Below are 27886 nucleotides of genomic sequence, written 5' to 3' on the forward strand. Positions count from 1 at the left end.
GTGAATAGAAACTAGGAAGTGAAAAAAAATGATGCCTGGAAATTTGCGAAATGTCTGCCTGTCTGTCTGTCTCTTCTGGTGCTTCACTTGCGTCCTCCACCACGCCTCCCGCCCTTCTTATAGGGCTCATTAGATAATTTCTGATTCTGGGTGGGTATGATTAATGCTTCACTCATATAGGGGTTTTGACAGCAGGATTCATGGTGTCTCTGTAGACAGTTGTCATCACTTTAGGAAACAATGAGGATAAAACGAGGGAATGGCAAGTGATCCGTCAGTTCCGCGGCAGAGAGGAGCTGCAGGAGGCATCTCCAGCGGGGCTGGTGGGTCTTTCTGTTTCATTTTTCTTGTGGTGGATTGATGTTTTCTTATGGTGTCCTTTAAACAAGCAAAGTAGAAGAGATTGAAAAACAAAAGCATTTTAAATATACTTTTTTTCTAATTAGATTCATAATAAATAATGTTCTGAGGAGAAAAAGAACTTGAAAAGAGAATATATTTTGGGGTCAGTTGATAGTGGGAAAGTTTAGAAAACAGAAAGAGAGAGAATAGTGAACAGAAAGGAAAGGAAAAGACGAGAACAGTAGCTTGTAAATTTATTAACTGAGATTGTTTCCATTTCTGCAATTGCCTTAAAGCACATGATTGCCTGGTCTGAGGTCAGCCAAGTTTATTGCAGCCTTTGCCTCTTTGACTGAGGAGTAAGGGCTTGAATTTCGTGGGTATGTGAGAATAGTTGCCATCAATTGCTTGGCTGAAGAACAGTGCCCGGGAAGGTCCAGGGGACCCTAAGCCAGTGAGCAATTATCCCAAACTAGTGCAGGACTCACACCCTTTTGCTAGGACTGGGAAGCCATGTGTGGAATCAGGGCATACAGCCTTAGGAGCCAGCAGGCAGAGGTGCTCCTCTCTCCTCTCGGTTTCTTAGCTATAAAGTGTACTATTTTATATTACATTTTAAATGTAATAGTATAATAATAATAATAATAGTGATGGGCTATGTCAATAAATGGAGCTTAGTCATAGCTGGTTGCTCCTAGAGGTAGTGGAGGCTTAGTTGCCTGCTGTGCCAACGGGGCTACCCGAGGGGCTGCCCAAGGGCATGCTGTTCAAAGACAGCTGTGCGGTGACCGAACTCTGGGCTGCCAGCCAGTTTAGAAGCCAGATCAGTGTTCTGTTTCTCAGCCTTCCATTTCTCCACTTCCCTTTGCTTATGGGCATTTTCTCTTTCTTATTGGATTGCCTTGATCACAAGGGCGTTGTACCTTCCGATGACTTTGCAGCCGGGGCTCGGTGGTGAGCAGAGAGAAGCTAGCACTAGTGCAGGGTGAGCGAGAAAAATCGGGGGCTTGAAAAGCTACCAAGAAAGACTTAAGATCTGAAACAGGCCTCTCTGACATCTTGGTCCTATGAACCTCCACCGCGGCTGGCAACCTCACCTTGCAGAGAGTGGCAAGGTAGGAAGGAAAGGACGGCGTTTGCTTGAGTTTGATAGAAAACATACATTACACTTAAAGAAAAAGATTTTTTTCCTTACAAAAAGTTGGAGGACAAGTAAGCGTTTATGTGACATGCTTTGAACTTAGAAAAAGTTATGTTTTATAAGCCAGGCTGGTATTGATTAAAGAAGAGTGAGGTAATAAAAAAAAAATCAGAACAAGGACAATAATATTGTATGTCAACTATGCTTTAACAAAAGAATTTTTTTTTTTAAATAAACCACAAAAAGGAAGAGTAAATCACCCTTCGTCTGGGCATCACTCAATTTACAAGGATGGTAGCATTGGGCGGGGGGCAGGGGGAGTGTTGGCCTGCACAGGAACAAGCTCTTGATTTGTTTTCTTTCTTCATCTGTTCCCTCTGCTCACTGTCCTGCTCCCTACTGCCCCCCCCCACCCTGAAAACAAACAAACCCTTAGGCGGGAAAAGAGGAGCTAATTTAAAAAGAGGAAAGCATCCTTGAGACCAATGGAATCTCCCTAATCCACAGTGAAAGGCAGGGACCTGCAGAACAGCAATTTGATTAAATAAGGATATATGGGATTTAGAGGGATTCTTCAGCTGTGTAAAGTTTGTCTGTAACTCTTTGAAATATATTTATTTGGCTTCCAAACCTAGAAACCAAGTGACTTCTAGCTGGAGGGATGGTTCTTATCAGGAAAATAGGTCGAAATCTCAGGGCAGGGCCGAAAGGTGGGACTGGAACCCTAAGAGGCTGACAGCGGGTCTGGAGGGGAGAGGGGGTCCGGGCGTACAAAGCCTGATGCCAGGGGGAGGACCGCACACCTCCCCTGCCCAAGCTTCCTGACTCACCTGCAAAGCACACTGCCCGCTAGTTACCTGCCGCCAGAGACAGCGCTGTTGCTGCTTCCCGCCCAAGTGGAGTAGCCAGAGAATGGCTGTGCAGGTGGGGAGGCTTCTCACAGAAGACAGGCCCTTGTGGTCTCCACGACTGGCATCAGCAGGTCCGCGCAAGGGGTTGCGGTTCTCAGACAAGCTCTGGGGCCCCTCTGGCTCCGTGTGTTCACCCCTGCCTGTCATGCCAGGGCATTTATGGTTTCCTGGGGCTTTGGAGGAGGAAATAATAAGTCACTTGGGGACAAGAGGAAAATAAAAATGTCCTATGTGCATAAAAGCATATAAAATGGAGGCTCTTAGAGGGCACTAAAATCTCAGCCAACCAACCAGAAATAGTTTGGTGGGGTATATTTCTCTTGTCTTGACTTACTCTGGTTGCAATAAAATCAGGAATGTTTATATCCCATGGAGAGCACCTGTGGAAACAGACCATGTCCTCCTGAGAAAGCCATTTATTCCCCTGGAATCCTGAGCCTAAAAAGAAGTAGTCTTGCATCTGACCTGGGAGGTCCAGATATGCACAGAACAGTTGGCTGGAAATCTTTTAAAGCAGCGGCCCTGAAGGCCACTCCCCGGTACGTGGCTACCTGCAAACTGGGTTGTAGCTGCCGTGATTCAATTCCCACCTCACCCTCTGCGCACGGCCACAGAGCTGAGTCTCCAGAGAACCCGGAAGAAGGATCTTATAGCATTTGGGGGTCTCTATTTCAGAGGATAAATTAGAAGTAATTCTAGACCAAGAACAGTTTTTGAAAAAATGTGCAAGCCTTGTTAGACATCCAGGGAGAAGGTTTAACATTTCTAACATGGCCAGCTGAATAAAAGGCCTCCTGTAAGCAGTGATTCTGCTGGTTTAGAGTAGAGCAAAAGTATTGTCATATGAGAACCCAAAATGAGGAAAAGCCAGCCTTCAATCTCTTGGCCATGTTCAGCTTTTTGCTTTTATTTCTTTTGCTTTCTTTCCCAGATTGGATTGCTTTGGGTTTCCAGAAGACTATTTAAGCAGCGGCTGACAAGTGAATTATAGGTAGTTGTTCATCCTATGCTTACGCATTTTCAAGGTTAATGATTTGTGTTGAAACCCCTGCTGTACGTTTTTCTTTCATCTGAACCCCAGAGGTGTAACTGGAGCCTTTCTGCCTCAGTTTATCACCTTTTACTGGGGACTGGGGAACAGGACACTGAAATAAACTAAGGCAGAAAGGCTCCAGCCCCGGCCATAAGCTTCAGACACACACACACACACACACACACACACACACACACACACACACACACGGCATTTCAAAACAAACCATGGACCTAAAATCAAAAGCAGGAGTGAGGGACCAGTCACTTTGAGATGAACAGGGACCGCCTTTTGGGGAAACTGAGAAGGAATTCAAGCATAAGGAAATGTGTAGGAGCAGATGGATTCAAATCTTTTCCATCTAAGCACTGTATTTTATGGGTTTTAGACTCTTTGAAATGTTAAAGTTTATATGCCTTCAAAGGCACAAGAGACAATGAGGACAATTGGGAAACCTGTTTAGATAAAGGTCGTGGGGCTTCAAGATAAAAAGAAAAGTTACAAGGTGGAATCGACGGTTTGGGGTGCACCATTGCCCTCTATTGGATTAAATAAATCAGACCTTTAGTGTTAGTGTGTATTTCATTACCTTCGGCTGAGTTTGCTGAGAAGTCAGGGCACCTCTGAGTGGGAAATTAATTGATCCTTGTAAATGATCCTATCTGCTGCCCCTTCCCTGAGAAAAATCAATGCCTATCGTAACTGTAATGGCAGATCATTCATCATGTTTTTATTCACTCAGCAAACTAAGTGCCTACTAAGTACTAGTTAGATATTATAGGGAATCTAAGAATAAATAAAAACAGTAGCTACTATTAGCACTTACTAGATGCCTATTGTGTGCCAAGGTCTTTGTACACATTAACACACAACACACCCATGAAGTAAGTGTGGCTACTCCTGTCTTATGGATGCAGAAACAGGGCGCTTGGGAAGTAAACGGCACATCTGAGGTTCAAATCCAGGTCCATCTACTCCGAAGTCCATAATCTGTCCTCTGAGCTACAACCCTTCTCCTTAAGAAGTTTACAAACTATTAGGAGAGGCAGGACACAGATATAAACGTTTATGCCGGAGTGGCAAACTGTGGCCAGTAGACCAAATTCAAAACGTCACATATTTTTGCACATGAGCTAAGATGGTTTTTCCATTTGTAAATGATTGTGGGAAAATCAGAAGAGCAATAATATTTCGTGGTATGTAAAAATGAAGTTCTAACTTCAGCTTTCATAAATACAGCTTTATTGGAATCCAGCTTCATGCATTCCTTTACTTTTCTCCGCGGCTGCCTTCCTGGCTGCAGCAAGCCGGGCCGGGAGGCTGTGGCAGAGACCACACGGCCACAGAGCCGAACATATTTACTCTCTGGCCCTTACAGAAAAGACCTGGTGACTCCTAGTCTATACTCCAAGGTGAAATGTTATGTATCAGTAGGAGAGGTTTTTAAAAGGATTTTGAGAGTTAAAAAGAGGGAAAACTCCTACTTATTTAACCCCGGGTGTGAGGTGCTACAAGGGTTATACAGGTGTGCTCTGTTTTAAGACTCAGTGCAGGAAAACCCAAACTTTAAAAGAGATAAATTAAAAGGTAGGGATTTGCATAACAAATTTTCCTTTCATTTTGTAAAAGAATTCACCACAGGGTTCTTTTATGCAATGAGCTTCCATATGCATGCTAATATGATTCCATTTACAAATACTCTATTCATAATAACTTTTCAAGAACTTATCTGTTGTATACAGTGAGGCTTAGCTATAATCATTAATCATTTTCCTGGCAGGGTAAGGTTTCCTACTTCTGAAAAGTCACTGAGCTGGGCCATCAGTTCCAGAGGGTAGTAAAAGCTTTACCTCCTCATTGTCTCCAGGAGGGGCTTCACCTGACAGTAGAAAGGCTGTGGGTGGGTTCCAAGTGTCTGCCTCAGGGGAAGTTCAATGGTTGGTATAACTTCACAGTTTTAGCCAAATTCCTCTTCGGAGCTACAGCCAAAATCCTAAAATGGTAACTCCTCACTATTCTATCACTTTATGTCATGTGCAAGATAAATTCATAAAAATTACATTTGTTGCTAATGTCCTCGTAATTATGCTACCAGCAATGCAGTTGGTCCTTGAACAACAGGAGTTTGAACTGTGCCTGTTTACTTACACGTGTTTTTTTCCCCCAATAAATAACTATAATGTTTCCACCTGAGGTTGGGAGTGCCCCGATACAGTATGCATTGGTCTGCACCACTTTAAGTAGAAGACTTGAGCAACCTCGGAGTTTGGTATCTGTGGGGGTTCTGGAAGCAATCCCCCTGGATACCGAGGGACGACTAAGCTTTCGGGGAGTCAAAGTTATATGGGAATTTTTGACCACGTGTGGGGTCAGCACCCCTAACCCCCATGTTGTTGAAGAATCAACTGTACTTAGAAAGAGCAGTGTTTCTCTCTCTTTTTTATTTTTTCTCCAAGGCATTATCTTAACTGAATTACAACATAAACTGGAGCAAGTCATACAATCTTCAAATTAGAACTCCCCAGAAAAATAGGAAGTGGTGTCACTGATTCCGTTTAGGACCTGGCTCCCTCTTTCAATGGGTCTTGAGCCTGAATCTCCACACGGCTTCCTGGTGTTATGCAAGTGCTCTTTTTAAGAGACGCATAAAAAGGAAAACTATTCATAGCCCACTTAGGAGGAGCTGAAATCTTTCAAGAAGTTTCTTGCCTGGTACCATTTTAATGGTAACTGCATGTTACTGAACACATTCCCTTAATCTGGCTTTCAATTAAGGATACTTTTTCCCTATAAACATGTAGTTGTATTTTAAATCAGTTTAGTACATGATACAGATTGGTTTTGCAGTTTTTCAGGAACTGAAGTAGAAATTTCCAAATACAGAAGCATCTGCCTTTGTAAAAAATACCTTAAGGAAAAATAAGGTATTTTGCTAGAACTACGTCTGCATGAACAAACCAGATGAAAAATCTGAAAAGGTTTCTATATACCTTCTGGATTTCTTTTTAAAGAAACAAGCTATTAATGGCTCCAGATACTAAATTGCTAAAGGAGGGAGGGAAAACGCTGTGAGTTCTATTGTAAGAGCTCTTCCTGCAAAATCTAACTTATTTCATCTTATATGATTCTGTTATTAGAGCAGTGTTCAAAAATACAGGCAACGAGATGCTCCATCAACTACATTTTCACAAAAGTTTCTGTATGTGTTGACATTATGTGTGACAGGTATTCATAACTAGGTAAATGACATCAATTAAGGATATCTTAAAGAACTGTCTCATGGCTTTTGTTTTCGTCCTCTGTGGTGACTGTCTTTTAGAAGTAGATAAGCATTCCTGGTATATAGTCTGAGTATTTTTCAGATTTTCTTACTGGTTAAAGAAGTGTAACTGGAAACGCAAGGGTAGAGAAAATTGTGCCTTGGGAGGGCCTGCGGGGTGTTGCCTTGCGGTGAGGCAGATCCGTGTCGCAGGGCTGCTAACGGGTATGATGAGCAATTCATGAGGGGGACGTGCGCCCCTGGCAGAGGGCTGGTGAGAAGCAGAGGGAGCAGCAGGGGCAGGGACCCTTGCCTGGTTCTGAGGTGGGATTTCTTGACAAATGGCTTTGTCATGGGGTGGCTGCTGGGGGTGGATTTGCTGCCCTTGGATCCTGTCACTTCTCACTCACACTCTGTGGCAGGTAGCATTTCAGCCATGTCTAAACCTGATCCCTGGCAGAAAAGGCACATTCAGTCCATCTGGGAGGTTCTCTGAAGAGGCGGCCCTGTCTCCATGTCCCCACGGGGTCAGAAGCGCTGTTACCCGTTGCATTCTTGAATTATAGAGACAGCTGCTTGCCCTCGCTCTCTCTCGTGGCCCCCTTCTATCTTGAAATTGTTGCTACTATGTTTTATCTCCATCATATATATATTTTTTGTTTCCCAGATGCAGTATGCAATAAATACTGAATAAACTACATTAGTTCGGTTTTCTTTTTCCCTGGTGGCAATTTTAAACTTTTCAAAATTAAAACTAATGGCCCTGGCCAGGTGGTTCAGTTGGTTGGAATGTAATCCCGAACACCAAAAGGCTGTGGGTTTGATCCCTGGTCAGGGCACATCCCTGGGTTGCAGGTACAATCCCCAGTAGGGACACTTATGGAGACAACAGACGGATGTTTCTCTCTCACATCGATGTCTGTCTGTCTCCCTCCCTCCCTCTCTTCCTCCTTCTCCCTCTCTCTAAAATCGATAAACATATCCTTGAGTGAGGATTAAAAAACAAAACAAAACAAAACTAATGGCTATAGAGGAATGGGATATAAATTTTTATGCAATTCTATGATCAAATAGGAGACTGACCCCTAGGGGTAGCACATTTACCATCCTCTGCTATTTGGGAAGCAGAGGATGGTAAATTCAAGGGAAGAATTTGTAAAGCCCTGTGACTTGAACAAAAACGAAGCATACCCCACTTCACCCTGAGCATCTTCCCCCTACCAAACAGCATCTAAATAGATTTCATTTCACAGATGGAAATGGGATGCAAACAAATATTTTCAAAGTGATTTCATAAAGAGTAGGCCTCTTTAATTGGGTTTTTTGAGCCAGGATTAATATTAGAAGCTGGGGAGCTCTGTGGTGTGCCTGTGTCATTGGCTTTGCTGTACCACCTGCCTCCTGGGGGAAAGGCAGAGAAAAGTGTCACCATTCAGAAGCAATGCTCCTTCTGCCTCAGCCCTCTCACTGAAGTGACTTATAGCCAGGCTGAACCAAGGCCTGATCTGAATTACATGTAATGTAGGAAATAGCTTCCCAAGCTCAAGGTCATATCTAGAGCATGCCTTGAATATTCTTTTCATCTCTAATTTATGTGACTTTCTAATATATTTAGCATTGGTACTCCCCTTGTCTCCCTCCTGCTTATTAAGCTAAATTTGCATAGAAATGGGATGTTGGTTTTCAGGACCATTCACCTGACACTTGATCTCCTGAGGCGACCAGTGTCTACTGTTGACACCATGAGGATGACCCACAGATACCACATCTTAATGTGGTGCCAACTAGAGGCAAGGCCTTAATTAGGGGACGTTTTGCATGTTAAAGTAATGGGGCGAATCAAATCAGCAAAGACATTTAGCATTCACTAAGGAGAGCAGAGTATGCCTTCCTGTTGAGTGGGTCATCGTAGGTCACAAAAATTTTAATTTGCCTTAGATGGACAGGTCTTGAAGAAAGTGTACAAAAAGTATACTTTGCGGGGAGGGTAGCTTCGGCTGGTGAGTAAGCGCAGTTAGTGATGACAGTTCACTTTGGCTCCTGAAATATTTTTTACTTAATATCTATTTTTGGGATTGGTAATATTCACCTCTACAATTGCCTTTGGACCAAGCAAATGTGGAAAATCGAAGAAGTGAGCCCGTTGCTATCACCACGGTTGCAGTCGGCTTTTATCCCCAATTTCTGCCACTGCACCCAACCGCCAGTGGCCACCTTCCTTATTCACCCAAATCTTCTCACTTGAGCAGAAATCCCCACTGAGAGGACAATTGTAGTCCCAGTTTACTGGTCTGGTCACTGAAAGTCAATTAGGTTTGGGAGTTACTAATCTAAAGGGTTTTGGACTTAGGCAAATTTTGCAAAACATAAATGCCAAACAACAGCTTTCAAGACTGTGTCCTGATAGTAAGCCTCTTAGCAGAGGACCGGATGATTTGAGGGTCATGGAGAGCAAACATCAAATTTCAATGAGAAAAGTTTCTAGGAGATGAGAGGAATTAGAAGAAAACGTGTGCTGCTGTTAGCCAGGCTACCCTTGCTGAAGATAAATTAATTCCATCAAATTATTGTAAAACAAAACTGCTACTCAGCTTTAATAAAATAAATAAAGAAGCTGACGTATTGAGCCTCCCAACTCTAAAACCAGAGTGCTCTCCACTCTCAAACCAGGCAGAAGGGCCTGAAGTTCCCCACTGGCCAGCGCTGTCCAATTCTCTTAAATAACTCAGACATAAAAGAGACAATGGCATCTGTCTAATTAACACTGGCTGGTTAAATATAGCTGCCAAGGGGCAGCCTTGGGACCGTGTTACAGAACAGCCTTTCCAGCCCCTCAGGCCTCAAGCTGGAGATGATAGCAAGTCTTTTCCTTAGCAACCGAGAATGGAGATGCCTCAGAAATGGTGGCAGGACAGGCAAAGGGCAATGAAAGGAGAGTCAGTCTGCTTTTCATTTCCTGCTTCTGGCATCTCGGGATTCAGAGAAAGATGCCAGGATGCAAGCCCTAAGGGCTCCAGCAGCTCTTCTCAAAAACAAAAGTTCTCACTGTGCGCCTGCGTCTCTCTCCCCGGCCTGGAGACATTCGACCCCTCGCCTCCCAGCCGCTAAGACTGCTCCGCAGCACCGTCTGCTCGCTACACTTCTCCAGCCAGAAAGGCACAATGACCGCATTATTTTTCTTCCAGCTTCGTGTTACAACATGGAAGCCATCGCCAAGTTTGACTTCACCGCCTCGGGCGAGGATGAACTGAGCTTTCACACTGGAGATATCCTGAAGGTAGGTGACCTGGGGCTCAGGGGCTCCGCGGGGGTTTAGGTTACTCTGTCTGGTCACTGAGTTAATCTAACAATCCATGCCTTTGTTTCTGAAGAACTACACACAGTTCCTTTCAACAAAGAAGTTCACCTCAACCAAAAGGGTTCCTTCGGGCACCTGTGTGCCAGCTATCAGGCCAGGTGATGGAAATCCGGTTGGCATAAGCCGCCACCCTTGTCCTGAGACACTCGCGTTCTCTGGAGGGGGAACCAAATCCATCCAAAGGGCTGTTGTAGGTGTTCTTATCTAGGAGCTCGGGAAGCACAGGTGAGGAAACAAGCGATCCCATCTTGAAAGATGGGTTCGCAGGCACGTGTGGCAACATCACTTGTGCGGGATGTAATGAAGGTGAGTCGGGTTTTTAGCTAAAGCTCAGAAATGAGCAAGCCCGTGTGGAATTCTGTGAGCGTTGTGAGATTCAGCATGGTTGGGCTTGCAAGGGGAGGGTGCGGGTGGAGACTGTCACCTGGGAAAGGCAGCTGGAGGGGACACGGCTCAACAAAGGCCATGTGCTCCCAGCCTGCACCTGAGTCATTATGGCCACTTGCTAAGCTGACAAGATCTTGGACTCCTCCCAAATACCATGCCCCACACTTACAGACTGCATCTCAGCCCCTGATTTGTGCAAAAGAGCACAAGCCCCTCAAGAGGGCACAAGGAGCCTGTGATGCAGCGCCCCCCACCAGAGCGCCCTCGGGCATCCCGGCCCATGGCCCTCGGCAGCACGCGCGGGCCGGCCCAGCAGCGCTGAGGCCGCCACTGTCCCACCGCTAAAAATTATGCCTTTTATAGGAAGAACATTGCCAGTATGTGAGAGGGTGACTCAGAAAGTATCTGTGGAACACAAACGAGGTGACAACTTGGTTTGTAACTTAAACACCCCCAGTATTTATCCTTCTAACTGTTCTCACCTTGCAAGATCTAGTAATGTGGTTGCAAAACATGTACCTTCAATGTTGGAGCTTCTCAAGGTCAGAATGTCCTTGGATTGCTGACCCAGGAAAAGGTGACCTTCATTTCTTTGGGTTCTTACCAAGATCACAGAGGGATCTGCCATATGGTGACCAGCCTCTCCCTTATCCATGGGGTATTGTGAACATGTGTCTCTAGAGTGGGGAAGGGGCCCACTCCCACCCCTCATCTCCTTTTGTGAACAGAACCTAATATTTCGCTCACATTTTCCCTGTTCCCTAGAAATATTAAAAGGAAGAAAAAAAAAACAACTTCTCAACTCTGCCTCTCAATCCAGCTTCCAATTCTTTTCCTCTCTTTGCCACCAGTACTGGGACCAGTCCCCTCTGTTGGGTGCCTCCCCTGCTCCCTTTCCCGTTCTTTCCACAGGCCCCCTGGGGCATCCGACTTTACCCCCATGCCCCCTTCAGACCCGCCAGTGATATCCTTAGTGTGGAATGTAACAACTCTACCAAAATGCCTGTAAAATGTGACGCCGCTCACTGTCCCTCTTCTGGATTGGAATAGCGTCCTGGCTGACTCACAAACACTGTCCCCTGCTCTGAAGACTTTTCTTTCCTGATCTCTCTCGAGCAACCCCCTGCTTTGCTGGAGAGGGACCTAATGCATGAAAAGGAGGGAGGAACTTTGGGGCCTGGTAAATTCGGGATCGAATCCCAGCAGACTAACTGTGTGGCCCAGGGCCAGTCACTTGCCCCCTCTGAGCTTCTGTGTCTTCATCTGTAAGTGAAGGATCTATCTATCTTGCAGGGTCATGGAATGGCTTAGAAGTAATGGCCCCATCCCAAAGTGAATGCTCCGTAAATGGCCGCCATATATTATCAGTTTTACTCCTTCCTGCTGCCTCTGATTGTTCAGACTATTGCCACAGCCCCTTGATGACCTCACCACCTCCTGTATCTTCCTCTTTCAATCATGCTATATACGACTCCCGGAGGGATCTTTCGAGAAGACAAGTCAGATCATGCCACTTCCTCATTCAGAAGCCTCCGGTGGTTCCCCATTACCACTTGGTTGAAGTCTAAGCCATCTTGCCCCAGCTTCATCATGCTCACATGCATGAACACACACACACACACACACACACACACACACACACATCTTTGTGCACTAATGCCCCCAGGGCACGCTGCAAGGTGTACACTATCCCTTGCCCCCTCCTCCAAATGCCCTTCTCCCACACACACATATTTGACCACCACTGCCTGGGAACCCTCACTAACTCCCCTCCCCCACTGCCCTGGGGACATTAATCCCTCCCTCTTCAGCAGTTCCACAGCATCTCACACACACTTAATCCAACAAACACCAGAGCCCGCCTCCCACGGCAATTTTCTGTGGGCGGGCCAGGCCTCCGTGCTCTCATGCACCCTCTATATCCACCTCGCATCGCTGCCCTTGCCCCATGTTGTCCTGATTGTCGTTTATGTGTGGGCCACTGGGCAGAGCTCTGTGAGGGCAGGGACCGGGCCTGCCTCAGTGGCTGCAACAGCAAAAAAGTGACCCTTGCTAATACGCAGTGAACGGTGAGCAAATGAGTGGCTGATTCCTCCGCTGGTCTGTGAACATGCCGAGAGCAAAGCTGTGCCAGGCTGTCTTTGCATCTTCCCAGCATCTAACACAAAGCGCAGCCCCAAGCAAGTGCTCTGGGCACATTTTTTGACTTGTTAAGTTGCATTTCTGCATGCTGATTTGGAATTCCATGGGAAGGCCAAACTCCTCCTCCTTTTCAAATTCTGTCCATCACAGTTGTTGGAGTAAAGAGAAAAGCAGAGAGGGGCCCACTGGCCAAGCCTCACAGAATGTCTGCCTCCTGGCAGTCAGTGGCCCTGCCTGTGGGTCTCTCTACGTATGGCTGCAGCATCTGTCCCTTTCCCTCAGAGCTGTGTAACAAGCCCCAGGAGCCTCACAAATGTTTTCAAAGCCATCTTGTAACTGACCCAGCAACTCACTCCTGGGATGCTCTTTGGTGTTTGGCCTCTAGTACTAAAAGACTAAGCAGGCTTTTTCATTAGAAGGTACAAAATGGCTCCCAGCTCACCACCAACCCACCCCCCAGGGCGAAGGCCCCAGCTTATTCACCTCTGCATTCCCAGCACCTACATGCAAACAGCAGGTGCTCACTAGATGCTGATCACAGAAGGGTGAACAAGGTTGGGGAGGGGAAACTCCTGCCCAGTGACTTGATCTCACTTCTAAGACAGAAACATCTGACAGGTCAGAAGTGTGGTGTCTTGTGTCCATGTCAAAAACCCCCAGGCCTGCAGCTACACACAGCGTCAGTAGGATATGTCAGTCATCTTAAAACATGACTCCTGACCCAGTTGATTTCTGTCTGCTTCTGTAATGCATCTTAGTCAAGCTCACTTCTTCCTACTAAAACAGTGACCTAAAAGCACTAAGAGTTAATCCTACATCAATAACTTCTTCAGCACTTCACTTTTCTGCTATACCTCTGAGAGCTGTAATTCCATCCAATTTTAAAATTCTTTCAACCGTACAGTTTTTTGTCTTCCCACACCTAAATTAGTCTCAGACCATGGGACCCAGAAATGTATTCTAGTAAGCAGTGTTATAAGAATTGAGATACAGTAAAGTGTCAAACCTCAGGTGTTTAGGCTGAACTCCTAGCTCAGGTTTACGTGATGGGGACAAGAGATAGGGGAACTGAATAGATGGAGAGATGAGAACAGGAAGCCTAGGGCCCTGTGCCAACAACGGCAGGAGGAAACCACCTCCCCCCGCAAATACTCTTCGTTGCAGAAAATGGATTTTTTAAAACCGTGTCTTCTAGACATCCAAAATAGCCTGTAAATTCACCTCCCTGGGAACACAGTCTCGGACAGACTGAACCCCAGGTGGTAGGGAGAAATGGCCAGCATCGTGCCATAGATAATCTTTCAGTTTCTGGAGGAGGTCGATGGGTGTGAGCCACGATTACTAAAATTACAGCTGGTTTCAGGTCAGAGAACTAAGTACAAAGTGTGGTTCTTACTGTGAAAAGCCAATTGCCAAATGGCCTCTTTTACCTCATCCCTGCTCACTCCCCTCTTTGACGTTTGTCACCCCGGCCAAACTCCGAATTCCCATGTGGCAGCAGGAAGGAATTCCGAAGCCATCAATCCAGGAAGGCAGCATGGAATGAAATGCCCTCGCGCCCCGTGTGTGTATACCAGGTGCCAGCGCCGGGTTTCCTAGTTCTTCTGACCTAGATTTTCTGCTCCCCCCTCCACCGCCCTCAGCACACACATACCCACACGTCCTTGGTGATAGCAACAGTCACATTTGATGTTAGAAACTGTAAAGTTTTCTTCTCTCAGCAATTCTAGAATTCAAATACGGGACACATTTTTATTTCTTCAGAACAAATGATTAAATTCAAAACATACATATAGAGCACTGTAAAGAACTCATAAACCCTCCAGAGCTGGAGTCCTCCCTCGTCAGATATCACATTTTATAGAATTATATTTTTGAAAAACAGCATACACTTTCTAAAGGACTCCCAGGCACAGGGCTCATTTAATCCTCACATCAATACTGTGGGGCATTGGCCCATCTCCCCCCCGCCCCCCCCCCCCCCGTTCTCCTGGTGGTCAATGACTTGCCAAAGGTCATACAGCTAGTGACAGGGCAAAACTAGACACCAGGTCTTACTCTAAACTCAACGTGCTGCCCTCCCTTCCTTTCGCCTTGGGAGGGATATTAGAAACAGGTCACCATTGCTTCTTGATTACTTAGCTCTCTTTCATTCTCTTTTCATGTCTGGGAGAGAGAAACCCAGGGGACCCATGGCTTCAACTTCACCCACTTCCCAATGACCCTAAAATCCCAGCCTCGCTTCTGAGTGCAGGCTCACCTCTCCCACTGCTCACCGAGCTTTTCTTCTAGGATGGTCTCAGGGGCAGCTTGGACCCACCCACACACGATCTGAGGTCCATAAGCTTTTCCTTAGACCAGCTCCTCCTCCTCTATTTTCTATTTTAGAAAAGGCTTCACCACCCACTCCATCTCCCAAGCCAAAACTCCGGAGCCATCCCAGAATCCCCAGCCTCCCGTGGTTCCATGAATAGTCATGAAATTCTGCCCATTTTGCTTCCTGATTCCTCTACAACATGTCCTTACCTCCCCTTAGCCCAGATCCCCTTCGTCTCTCGCCTGGATGCCTGCAGCCGTCTTCCTACAGCTACTCTTCCTGTAGCCCCCCTAAGTGTGCCTCCCCCGACTTTACCCTCCTATCTATCTCCACACTCTGATGCAACACTCTTTCTTAACTCTGATTCTTACTGTGTTATTTTCCTGCTTTAATAGCCCCCCAGAGACTTCAAGATAAAAATCCAAACTTTCAACATGGTCCACAAGGCTGGCATTCCTGATTCCCTCTCTCTCTACATCTGGGCCACGATCTTAACACACACCAGACTGAGGCATTTCACTCCCAGAATGCAGTGCACTTCCTTATATCCCAGAAGTAGTTCTTTTGGCACCAGGCTTCTCCCGGGTAACTCCTGTCATTGCCTGGGCAACCCAGATGTCCTCTCTCCCAGGTCGTCTTTCCTGTCCATCCTCTGCTTCCCCCTTCATCGTAGCACTTCTGTCAATTGGACATTTTCAGCTACAAGAAATCGAAACTAAATATGGCTTAAACGATAACAAAGATTTATTATTTTTCAGCCAAAGTTCAGAAGTAGGCAGAATCCTCAGGGGTTAATTCCATGGCTCAATGATATCATCAAGGTTCTTTCCACCTTTCTGCTCTGCCATCCTCATTTTGAATTATTGTTCAAGTCTATGCCACATATTTTGGAAACACTGTCAGAGTGGGGTGTGGGCAAGTATTTGTTTTTTAATGGTGATATATTTCCTGAAATAACCAGAAGCCACATAAAGCCAAGTCTGATTAGTCACACGAGTAATCAAAGTAGGTGATAACATTTGGGGTCATGGTCAAGGTAGGACCATATAGTAATAAGACAGAACGTGTGGTTTTGTCTGTGACCTAGATCTAAAAGCAAGTTTAGGAAAAGCATTCCAGATATCTCATGTCAAAATAGTTTGTGAAGCACATGGAGTGTGAACACACAGAGTTACTGTTTTCAAAGCTGGCCCCACGTGGATATTTAAGTTTCGACCTACTTGTTTCAAAAAAATAGAACAAATTACAATTTTAAAAGGTTCCTGGTTACCTGGCAGAGAAGAAAAAATATGGAGTAGCCACTCTTGCCTTCTCACCATCAACCCAGATGATGAGCTTAGGTGCTGAGATCTGGGATACATGAACTTCCAAAATAGAAAGAGAAAGGGATTGCGCGAAGCCCCTGAGTGCTGAGTCTTGGAAGCCACGCCATGGTGGGGTCACAGGGGTAGGTGGCACTTGTGGACAGAAATAGCTTGGGGTAAACTCCAAAGACAACCCTGGTGCCCCACCCCACCATGAGGGCAGCTGTGTGGATTCTTTGGTTTATTTTCTCTAAACCCCAAAGGGGCATTATTCACCCTTCAGCCTCTTTCTTTTACTTCTTGGGGTCCTCCCTACAGTGTCTTTGTCCTTTATTCTCTTCCATGTAGATCTTAAGTAACCAGGAGGAGTGGTTCAAGGCAGAACTTGGGAGCCAAGAAGGATACGTGCCTAAGAATTTTATTGACATCCAGTTTCCTGAGTAAGTGTCTCCGGCCTGCTGAGGTGCGCCTGCCCCCACACGCTCCCCTTACCTCTTCAGTAGTCACTAAAAGCATCCGTGCACACGCAAGATGCCGTCAAACATGGTTGCCTCTGGAGAGGGAAACACACAGCTGAAGGCCAGGGGCGGGAGAGATTTTCATTTCACTGCATTCTCTTCTGAATTTTATACCACGTGTTCATATCGCCTATTTCAAATTTATAAACTAAAGTCATCTATAATTGCAATCACAGGGTTCCCAAGAATTCCAGCAGGAGAGCTGTTGGCCACTCTACTTCAAGAGCAGCTACTTCAAAGCACTTATCTCCCAACCTACCTTCCGTTCTAACCAGGGACCCCAGACAGCTCCAGGCCCGAAACAGATGCGTGGACACTCTCTGCCTTCCTTAAACTAGGCTACACCAAAGAGAGAAGTCAGTGGCAGGAAAAGGGAAACTCCCTTCATAAAGAGGAAATGAAAATTTGAGATTGAATTTTGTTGTCTCAAGAATTGACCACGAAGGGTTAGATAGAAATCTAATGTTGTCTGAGAGTCAGGGACTAGCCCAAAGAGCAAAAGTTTGCCATAAAACCAAAGTGGTGTCAGTGACACTGGGGAGGTGCAGCGGCGCCGCTCACTAGGGACCAGCACTGACCGCTGAAGCACCGGCCTCCACTCCTTGGTGCTGCTCTGCAGTCTCTAGCGACCAAGTCACGCTTCTCTGCCCCTCACCGCACCGCCCCCCGCCCCCCACCGCCCCACAGCTTGCACTGGGCCAGTGGGAGGGACCGGAAAAGCCCCTCTACCCCACCCCCAGCCTGACTCATTGCAGCCACCCACCTCCTGCACCTGGCCGTGCTTCTAGCAAAAATTCTACCCTCTCTCCCTGATCAGCTTTCTTTCCCTCCCTGCTCAGTCATTCCTGTCAGCAAACAAAGATGCTGCAATTTCTCCAATCCTACCAAAAACTCAAACCAAAAGCAAACAAAAAACTCTGGATCCCAAATCCTCTCCCAGCTACCACTGCACTTCTTCAAAGGAATCATTCAAATCCGTCCTCTCTCTCCTCGCCCCTCCCCCGCCACTCTCCCTAGAATCCTCAGACTCCTGCGAGTGGTCCTGCCAAGGTGAGTGGTCCTGCCAAGGTCGCAGTAAGCGCGGCTCCCAGTGGTCCATTCTCAGCCGTCATTGCAGCGCAACTTGACGTGAGGGACCTTTCCCTTCCGTTGAAACGCTTTGTTCCCTGGGCTCTGGGACACCCTTCCTCCTGGCTGCCCGTCCTCAGTCCCATTTGCTGCTTTCTCCTCATCGTCCCAATCTCCTCTAGAATATCCCGCTCCGAGGGAAGTGCTCCCTGTCACGGTATTTTAAGCCACTCCCCAGCTTCCCATCCCCATTCTTGGTTTTCATTGTCTCCACAGCTCTCACCGTCATCTGACCTACCACATATTGTGACTTTCTGTTGTTTACTGTGTGCCCCCCTGCCCCTGTCCCGATGTTGGAATGTAAGTTCCATGAGGGCACGGGTTCTAGTCTGCCCTGCTCGCCAGTTATCCCAAGTGCTCAGAAGAGGGCCTGGCACTTCTTACTTAGTAAAAGCTGTTAAACGAATGAATGATATGTAATATTGAAACCCTGGCCACTCATTTAATAGGTAAAGTGTGGATAGCTTCGCAAGTCTTGAAAAAATTCACTTATCAAATTCCAGTTGGAGGACAAATTCTACACTATCCCCTCACTGCTTGCTGTCTCTTCTAATACATTTCCTTTGAGGTAAGGCTGCTATGGAGCATGTCCCATTCTTTGTTCCATTCCCATTGGGTTTCCTACACAAACACCCATAGGGCTGTATGGCAGATACTCTGGCAGGATCTCCAGGCCAGCGATCACCAGAAGCCCTCTGCCTCCATTCCCTCAGAGCCAACCAACCTCCCCCTGCGGTCCTTGGTCTGGAATGAGGACACCCCTCCTGCCACCCCTGTCTGTTCAGATTCCCAAGTCTAGAAAGCACAAGAATTGCTCACAAAGGAATCCAAGCAGTGCCCGTTGGACATGCACCTTAAAGGGACAAACATGCTAACCTTCTGGTGGCTTCAGTTAGGGCAGCCACCTTGGAGCAATGGGATCCTGTCCCACCTTTGGCCGCTGAGAGACTGCAAACACTGGTCTTGCCTTGCTGTGGTGGAGAGAAGCCCTGCCCCCGCCCTGGGGCAGGAGCCGGTACCTGGGCCCCGGTGGGGGGGGGGGGGGGGGGGCGGCGCCTGGCCCTTCTCCATTCTAGGCGCTTCCGTAGCAGAGTCTTTGCTCCTTTGCCACAGACAGCTTTGTTGCATTTTTGCTGCACACATTTTCCCAGTATAACTTGTTGTCTAAAGGCAATTTTACCATTAAAAAAAAAAAAAAGATAAATAACTGATTGACAATTGACAGTTGGTTTTTCCCCTCTCGTTTGGTTTCACTTCTTTACTGATGAATCTACTGCCATAAAAAAGAAAATAACTGGTTGACAGTTTGATTTTGATTTTTTTTGTTTGGTTGGTTGGTTTTATTTCTCCATTGATGAATCAATCAATTGCCTTCCACAGACTTAATGCATTTAAACTAGTTGTCAGTGTGGTTTCATTTTTCTCTATTGACAAGTTCTTGCAGCTGTGTTATCTGTAATCTGTGTAATCTGTAAATCTTAGTGAGCCCTCTTAATTCAGTCCATACACTGAGAGTAAACATGGTGGTGGCCTTCAAATAGCATTTCTTCCAGAGGATAAAGATTTGCCCCCAAGATCGGTTTCTTAGTTTGAAGCACTCTAACCGGGAGGAGAGACAGGGCCCTCTGTGAGAGCGGAGAGGGGAACCCACACTTCCCACAGAATGAAGACAAGTGCTTAGCTACGATGCACAAACTAAAATAGGTTATCTACAGAGTGTTGCCGTGAAGCTCCCCACACTTTAAATATATTCAAAGAAAGCCTTTTAAATTTTATGTTCTTTTATTTCTTGTGATTTTAACTTATTTTTTTAATGACAAATTGCCTTACAGCCAATTAGTTAGTTATGTGGTGAAAATGTTTATGGCAAATACACTTTAGGTGAAAACACAGCCCAGCCTTTCTCAGATGCCACACGCCACAGGCCACCTGCAGCAACACTTCCGCAGGCTGCCACCTCACTGCTCCCCTGACAGAGCAGTTTCTCCTCAGTTTTTTCTCTTCCACAGTAAAGATTCTCTGCAGCCTCGATTTTGAGGAGGCCCAGGAGCCCGCTGTGTAGACGTGGTTCTCTGGCTGATGCCAGCCTTGCTCATTCCCAAGTGCCTGTGCAGGGCTCCCCAGGGGCCTTGCAGCTTCCGCCTGGCGCACTGAGCAAGAACGTGGGGCCCTGGATGGATGCTCCTTTCGGGCCGGGCCGCTGAGGCTTCAGCCAGGGAGCCAGCGGCCAAGGCCTCCCAGCTCTGCCAGGTTGCGCCCACCCCCAGGGATGGAAGGGCTCCCTGTCCTCCTGTCGCATAGGGTGTCCCTGAAGTTCTTTCCTGGCAGCATCCCTCACAGAGCTGCCAGGAGGAGGCTACTCCCCCAGTGAGTCACTCCCACACCATCCCATTTGGTGCAGTGGCACATTTCCACTGGCTTTCTGAGCTGGAGAGACTTCTCTGGGGGGAACAGAGGGGGCATCATGCTCGCTGTGCCTGGAAGCCGCCGGAGCAGTTTTGTCTGCTCTCTGCTGAACAGAGAGCCCAGCCTCTCTCCCTGTGGGTCATCTCACCCCTACTTCCACCTCCTGTTGCTCTGGCATCTCACCAAGACCCTCTGGTTTCTTCTGATCCACAGATGGTTTCACGAAGGCCTCTCGCGACACCAGGCAGAGAACTTACTCATGGGCAAGGAGGTTGGTTTCTTCATCATCCGGGCCAGCCAGAGCTCCCCAGGGGACTTCTCCATTTCTGTCAGGTACCTGCCATTCCCGACACCTCCCTGACCCAGACTGCTAAAGGCATGACGTGACCTCTTTCATGTGACCCATTGCTCAGGAGCCCGGGGGCCGCAAGGCCCACGCACCTCACCAAATGTGGTACTATATTCATTTCCTCCCTATAACATGTACTTGTAACTCCTTAGCACATTGGTTTGTGGCCAAAACTGTGTGTACAATTGTCCGCCTCCCCCTCTAGCCCAGGTGCTTCTGGAAAGACAGGGTTTTTATCTGCTTCCTCTTTGTACCTTTAGCAGTGCCTTGTACCCCGTGGGTGCTCCATGAGTGTTTGTGGGAACAAGCTGGAAAGGAGAATTGTCCACATCCATCTAAACTGTAACCTTTTGCTACTGACGGATGCCTGCAGTGGGTCAGAGATAAATAAAAACCCCAAGTCATCGCTGTAGGACACACATGGAGCTGTAGGCGACTGCACAACAAGAAGGACAGACACCTACAAGTGAGGGCAGCAGAGCAGAGCAGAGGAGGGCTGGGGGCGGGGCCGAGGGTGGGGGCGGGGGGCGGGGGGGAGCCTAAGAGCAAAATCTCTCTGATATGCGGCACCCGGCAGGAAGCGACTCAGTCCAGGCCCAAGCGTGACACAGCCCCACACTCCAAAGGCCCAAGCCTGAACACACTGCACATGGTCAGCGTGTCAGGGATCGCCAGTCATGCTTCAGGCTTGAAAGTGCAAGAATTAACGCTGATGGCAGTATAGGAGGATGACAGTGAAACCTACTGTCAAGTTAGTTGACAGGAAATGCTGGTCTGGATTATTCAATGTATTTTGAAAGGCATGTAGCTTGAGTGCTTAAGTACGGAAACCTGATCTCAAGTGATAAACTGAGGGCACTTTATTATTTAGAAAGAGTGGACATTTTAAGGAATAGATAGAAGGGACTTACAAATAATGGGCCAACTGTGTGTATGCGCATGTGCCTATAAAGTCCTCCAGAATAGCTTGGACTCGTCTACAGTGCCCTTGCGGTCTCGTCCGAATTCTCAGGTGTCCTTTCTTTTTCACAGCTTGGGCGATGTTTCAGGTCGGGCCAGTATTGATGTATCACAAACTCTAAGCTTGTTAGGCCTTAATTAATGAAATTTTGCCCTTAATAAATCTTACAAGTCAAACCTCTTTCTTGAGGGCCCTGATTATAGGATGGACCAAGTAAATTGTTAGGCTGAAGGGCATCTCTTGGTGCCTTTGATGTGCGTGAAGCAGACTCTGGCTTCTTCAGCTATGAACCATGGTTTACATTTCTTTGATTAAAGTAAATTCTACAAAACAGTCAGCCTTGACTTCTGCCAAAGTCTTCCCCGGCTATGGAGGTAATGCAGCGTCTTGTGGCAGTGATTGTTACTGTAATCATTATCACGTATTCTGCAGAAATGTAGTATAATGTATTCCAGAGTGAAATCATTCTAATTCATTTATTTATACATCTGCTTTCTGTCATGAACACAGATAATTAAGAGCTAACTGTATTTTTATCACTTAGCATTTGATAAGGGTCTGAAACACTAGACTTCAGTGTCCGGAGTGCCGAGTCACAGCCTCTCCTCTGCCCCTCTCAGAACACTCGCTTGCCATCGGCCCAGGTGACCAAATGCAACCCTGGCATCCATCCTCTTGGCTCAGGAGAGTAGAAGGGTTAATGTTTCTCACTCTGTGTTCTTTAACCAGAGGGGGTGGATGAATAATTATACCACAGGGATATTTCCTCCTCCTCACCCAAATGTGAGGGGTAATGACTATGAGTCAAGCCATGTAGTGTTAGAGTGAAGAAAACATCTGTTAACGGCCAAAGCCAGGGGAAGGCCACGCAGTGATTGCAAAGTGCTGGTTACCACCCCAGGGCAGCTTGGCAGGGGTCACCTCATGCGTTCACCTGGCCATGAGCAGAGCCCAGAGGGAACCAGAATTCCTGTCCTCTCTGAACACAGACCACTAAATCCATCCCTGAGCAACTCCACTGAAGATACCTTTAAGTATCTTTACTCTCCAACACTCTTTAAATTCGTAACTTTTTGGATCAGGCAATTGGAACTATTAATTAATGTCAGTTAATTTTTAGATATAAATGCATGTCCATTTCACAAACAAACTTGATATCCTAGAGGTATTGGCAAAGGCCCAGTGCCCCTTTCCCAATGAATAAAATCCAGTCTCTCCAGTCCTGCTGCAAATATGCCAACCCCTTGTGAGTCCAGCTGGTTTCAGGAGATGCCCATCTAAAAGAAATTAGTGTGTGTACACGGCGTGGCAGGCTGGAATCAGAGACCTGGGGTTCTTGCCTCAGCTCTGCCATTCACTCGCAGTGACCTTGACCAAGGCCCTCCATCTCTCTGAGCTTCAGTGTCCTCAGCTACAACATGCAGATGTCAGGATAAACAATCTCTGAAGCCCTTTCCAATTAACACTCTACACTTCTATATAATAATTCTTTCCCCAAAAGCTCCAAATTCTTTGCAACTTTATTTATGCAAAACATAAATCAAGATCAAAAGATCTATGTAGAGAACAAAGCATGACAAATTTCTCAAGGTGGTGTCCCACTGTCTGCAACAAGTCTATGGCCTGAAGGAGCTGGCTGGAAGTATTTCTGGTAGCAGAAAGATGACGAGGGCTTGGGACCCTCCCCTCTGGGTCTCAGCAGAGCCCTTAACACAGCACGGGCTCAAGGGCTGCCATGTTCCAGATAAACAGTGTTAAAAGGCCTTTGACCTCAGTCTTTAAAGCTCTTGGAACATCTCTTGTGAAAGATCAGCTCCGGTCGACCTTTTACCTTTTGCTCTAGTGCAGCCTGTGTCTTGAGCAGGCCTTTCCCAGAGTTGCCCCAAGAGCTTGATGAGGCCGACCCACCTGCCCAGTGATGATAAGCAAGCCGCCCATTTCTCCCTGTTCTGCAATCAACTCTGAGGGCGGGGATGTTGTCATTGTATAAGTGTGACACGGTTTGGATTTGTCTTGGTCTCTAGGCACGAGGATGATGTCCAGCACTTCAAGGTCATGAGAGACAACAAGGGTAATTACTTCCTATGGACAGAGAAGTTTCCATCCCTAAATAAGCTGGTGGACTACTACAGGACCACTTCCATCTCGAAACAGAAGCAGATCTTCCTGAGGGACAGAACGCGAGAGGATCCGGTATGCTTCAGGCCCCAGCCAGCCCGGCCTAGAGAGTGTAGGCAGCCAGAGGCTTACAGGAACCACCAAGACGATGCATTTGATAGGCAGGTGCTCTGAGGATTTGGAAAGGTAGACTAATTCTGAAGTCAGGTCTCAGTTTCAATCCTAGCTTAACACTTCCTTGCTGTGTGACTTTGGAGGTTCTCAGATCCTCAGTTTCCTCTTCCATAAAATTGGGATGATAGTGGCCTCTACCTGATAGGATGGTTGTGAAGGTTAGAAGGGGTGTGTCCCCCTCTCACACATCACCCCAATCACCCTGCGAGCACTCAGTGCCCACGAGCTCTTATTGCGGGTGTCATTATTTTGTTATAGACCTGACTACGTCACAGTCTTTGGCCTCGCTGGAGCTTCATGGCAGGGTTCAGGGTGGGGAGGAGGCACTGGAGGAGAAAACTAGCCCTGGAATTCTTGCTCTTGGGACAATTTGGAATATAGAGTATTGTTTTCATAGAAAACGCATCAGACAGACCTGGCTTTAAATCCTGATATTATCACCAGCTATCCTAATTACCTAGCCAAGTTAAGAAAGCCTTTCTGAGTATGAGTTTTCTCATCTGTAGAATGGAGAGAATATAATACCCCCTTCACGGGGCTGTTGTGATTATCAAATGAGAAAATATAGTGATAGCATTTGCCACAGAGTCTGGCCCATCATAGGCACAAAGGAAACATTAACTTGCCTTCCATGAGTAAATTCACGCGTGCATATACATGAAATATATAAAATATTTTTCAAAGTAAATAACATAGTGTAGGAAGATGGGTATAAGAAGGAGCATTGACTGGAACAGTCAAAATCCCAGGGCTGGGTTATTTAAAAAGGCATTGAGACATTCAAAGCAACACGTGCTTCAGGGAAACAAAGAAAACCATCCCTTTCAAGTTATTGGTTGATTAAGACTGAGAAATTACAATCAAAAGAGAAAAGGGTGTTCCTATCAAGTACACACAAAAGTTCAGAAAGAAATACAAAGGTTAAGCAAGACCTTGTGAATTATTTTAAACAGGAAGTGGACAGAGGTATTAATTACTAGGCTGTACATGCAGAGATAGGAAAGGCAACATAAAACTGCCTTAAACTGGGTTAAATGATTTCATCTCTCCAAAGTGCTTAGAACAGTGTCTGGTGTGTAGTAACTAAGTCCAGGGCCCTCTGGACTGGTAAATAAAAGTAACTCTCTCCGGCTCCTGAAGCTGTTGTAGCATGAAGACGACCCTGCTCCTCCCAACATGCCCAGTGCAGGCCTGGTTTCCATGGTGCTGCAAGAGTGTTGCATTTTGGTCTCTTTCACCAGGCTGTGTGACAAATGACAAAATCACGCAAAGTCAATAGCAGGGCTTATCTGGAGGGTAGGATGTCCAGTGGTGTGGCAACATGCGATAAGGAGGAGTGGCATTATGTCAGTAAAAGAGAATATTTAAGCTTGATTACACAGAGAACAACAAGCCCACTGAGAATGGACTAAATGGATACCATGTGGAAAGTGCCAGTCTGTGGACCAGAGACCTGGCATCCCCAAAGCGGGAGAATCTGAGGATGCAGGAGGTCTGCTCCATGGGTTCTCTGTAAGATGCTCGCCACCCATCAGCTGTTTCTTGGGGCTGTCATGGGCTGAGCCTGGGAACAGCTGCCTGAAGGGCGCAGTATGGCCAGGAGACGTAGGAGGAGGATGGATCCAATCGTCTTTGTTCTCTCCCAGGGTCGCCGGAGCAACAGCCTGGACCAGAGGGCCCAGGGAGGCCCACACCTCAGTGGGTCTGTGGGAGAAGAAATCCGGCCTTCGATGAACCGGAAGCTGTCAGATCACCCGCCGCCCCCTCCCTCGCAGTATCCCCCAGCCCCACCACCGCAGCAGCGGTACATGCAGCATCACCATTTTCATCAGGTATCTGGAAGGATGGAGCAGGGTACCCTCCCCCTGGAGGCTCGGGCCACCTTGCATCCAGGGTTGCTTAGTGCGTGAAAACTCTCCATAATGCTGGAAACAACCGTAGCAAATAAATGCTGGGGTTCTGTTGTGCTCCTGGGGCTGTTGGCCTGGCCCAGCCCGTCAGGTCTCACTAAGTTCAGAAAGAAGGTCCTGGGACCCCCCAAATGGCAGAAATATGATATGGAGACTGCTTTGGCAAAGAAGCCTCTGCAAATCAAATGGCTCCCCATCTGAACACACACACAGCTTTCTTACCCCTAGGACTCAGTGAACAATTGCTTCATTTTCCTATAAGCACAATTTCAAATTCATTCTTGCCTCTTAACCTACCCGGCTGTCAGAGATCTACAAGAAAAGTGGATTAACACCTGCCACGGAGCCTTGCTTATTTAGTTAGCTGGTTATCGCGTGCCCAGTTCCAGATGGGATTTTAGGCGGCTTGGCGAGATGGACAGTGCAGGCAGATAACATCGGTCCTGAGTTCCTTCGCAGGGCCCACAGAGTCCTTTGTGAGCTGCTCATATCTGTCTCCCCAGCCTCATCTCCTGCAGCCTCCCTCTGCTCCCCACACAAACGCCCATGACCACCTCTAGTTACCAGAATGGTCCACTGCATCTTCTTTCACGCCTTTGAGGCTTTGATATGCTGTCCCCTCTGCCTGAAATGCCCTCTCCTGGCCAATCCTTTAAGCTGGAGTTCAAGCGTCACTTCCTCTATGAAGTCTGCCCTGATTACCCAGGCTGACCTAGACACTCTTCTCTCTGCTCGCTTATCACTTAAATGTGCGTAATTTCCCCTCTGAACTGGCGCTCCATGAAGACAAGGGGCCTTCTCTTTCCAGCTACCTATCTCCAGTGCTTAGTACAATACTAGATGCGTGGCAGGTGCCTGCTGAACACTTCTTGATTGAACAAATGAGACCTGCCATCCTCTTTGCCTTCAGAATCTGAGGCCCCTTTGTCATACGTCCTCCTGTCACCGTCATCTAGGGTTTATTTGTCATCATCAGCACGTACTCTGGAACACTGGCTGTGTTTATGGCCTCTGAGCAAGGCACGAGGGGAGTCTGTGAGGGCTGCTTCTGACAGCGCGGTGACAGGTCCTCTTGCATCTGTTTCTAGGAACGCCGCGGAGGCAGCCTCGACATAAACGACGGGCACTGCGGCATAGGCCTGGGCAGCGAAATGAACGCGGCCCTCATGCACCGGAGACACACAGACCCGGTGCAACTCCAGGTGGCCGGGGTACGTGAACTTTCCCTCTCTGGGCTCAGGGGAGGAGGCCAGAGGGGTGATTAGAGAAAAGACCGCTCCTCCAGCAGAGATGTCAAACTTCCCGGAGCTCAAGCGGAGGTGCTGGGAGCCCAGGCGGTGCCGGGGGAGTGTTCCGGGCGGGGCGGCCCCAGCCCAGCGCCATCCAGCCTTGTTCTCTTTGGCCGGCGGCCTCGCCCTGTCCTTCTCATATTTCTTGGCTCTGGGTCTATTGGAGCGGTCACTGGTCTAGCACCAAGGGCTGTTAGTTTGGGCACACTGCCACTCTGTCACTTGAAGAAAGCAAAAAGACCACCTATCGATGGGGAGAGAGGAGTTCTCAAGGGTTCTCTTGGGCCTTGGGAAATATTATCTCCGCCAGCCCTAGTCCTGAGTCCCAAGAGTGACCCTGGGGAGCTCTGGGAGCTTTGCGCTCGGCTGTGCGGCCAGCGTCCGCTTTCAGTGGCAGTGGGGTTTGGGATGTCTCTAGAGAGCCATGCATCAGCCTCCGGGGCAGGCTGCGCACGGAGGACTTTGTCTTGATGCCAGAGATAGCAGATCCTCTTCTGTGTGACAGTCCCAAGACCGGCCCCTCGCTCAGCGGGCCCCTCTGTGCTTTCCCCCAACAGCGAGTACGGTGGGCCCGGGCGCTGTATGACTTTGAGGCCCTTGAGGACGACGAGCTGGGATTCCACACTGGAGAGGTGGTGGAGGTCCTGGATAGCTCCAACCCATCCTGGTGGACTGGCCGCCTGCACAACAAACTGGGCCTCTTCCCTGCCAACTACGTGGCGCCCATGACCCGGTGAATCCCTCTGGGGGGTGACGGCCAGAGGCTTTGTCTGAAGCTGCCTGCAAGAGAGGGAGCAAGGAAGAAAAGCTGGAACTACATCTACATACACATATTCCTA

At 47.5% G+C, this 27886-nt stretch overlaps 1 protein-coding gene across 1 annotated transcript; it reads left to right on the forward strand.

Annotated features, from left to right (window-relative positions):
- The first annotated feature begins 244 nt into the window (after nucleotides 1-244).
- Nucleotides 245-27886, forward strand: GRAP2 (GRB2 related adaptor protein 2). Its single transcript, XM_054582418.1, has 9 exons — nucleotides 245-323; nucleotides 3326-3385; nucleotides 9872-9963; nucleotides 16543-16634; nucleotides 20460-20579; nucleotides 23581-23749; nucleotides 25495-25680; nucleotides 26847-26969; nucleotides 27605-27886. Exons 3-9 carry the CDS (start codon nucleotides 9886-9888, stop codon nucleotides 27782-27784), a joined length of 948 nt encoding a protein of 315 aa, XP_054438393.1. The 5' UTR covers nucleotides 245-323; nucleotides 3326-3385; nucleotides 9872-9885; the 3' UTR covers nucleotides 27785-27886.

The sequence above is a fragment of the Pteronotus mesoamericanus genome, unplaced genomic scaffold (genome assembly GCF_021234165.1).
Source record: "Pteronotus mesoamericanus isolate MK-2021 breed Mesoamerican mustached bat unplaced genomic scaffold, CSHL_Meso_final contig_702, whole genome shotgun sequence".
Taxonomy (NCBI): domain Eukaryota; kingdom Metazoa; phylum Chordata; class Mammalia; order Chiroptera; family Mormoopidae; genus Pteronotus; species Pteronotus mesoamericanus.

What these genes read in the sequence shown, in the direction of transcription:
- GRAP2 (XM_054582418.1), top strand. Translation starts at nt 9,886, where the DNA reads ATGGAAGCCATCGCCAAGTTTGACTTCACCGCCTCGGGCGAGGATGAA. An exon ending in ATTGACATCCAGTTTCCTGA is followed by an intron (nt 16,635 to 20,459) that starts GTAAGTGTCTCC and finishes TCTGATCCACAG; the next exon opens with ATGGTTTCACGAAGGCCTCT. An exon ending in AGCATCACCATTTTCATCAG is followed by an intron (nt 25,681 to 26,846) that starts GTATCTGGAAGG and finishes ATCTGTTTCTAG; the next exon opens with GAACGCCGCGGAGGCAGCCT.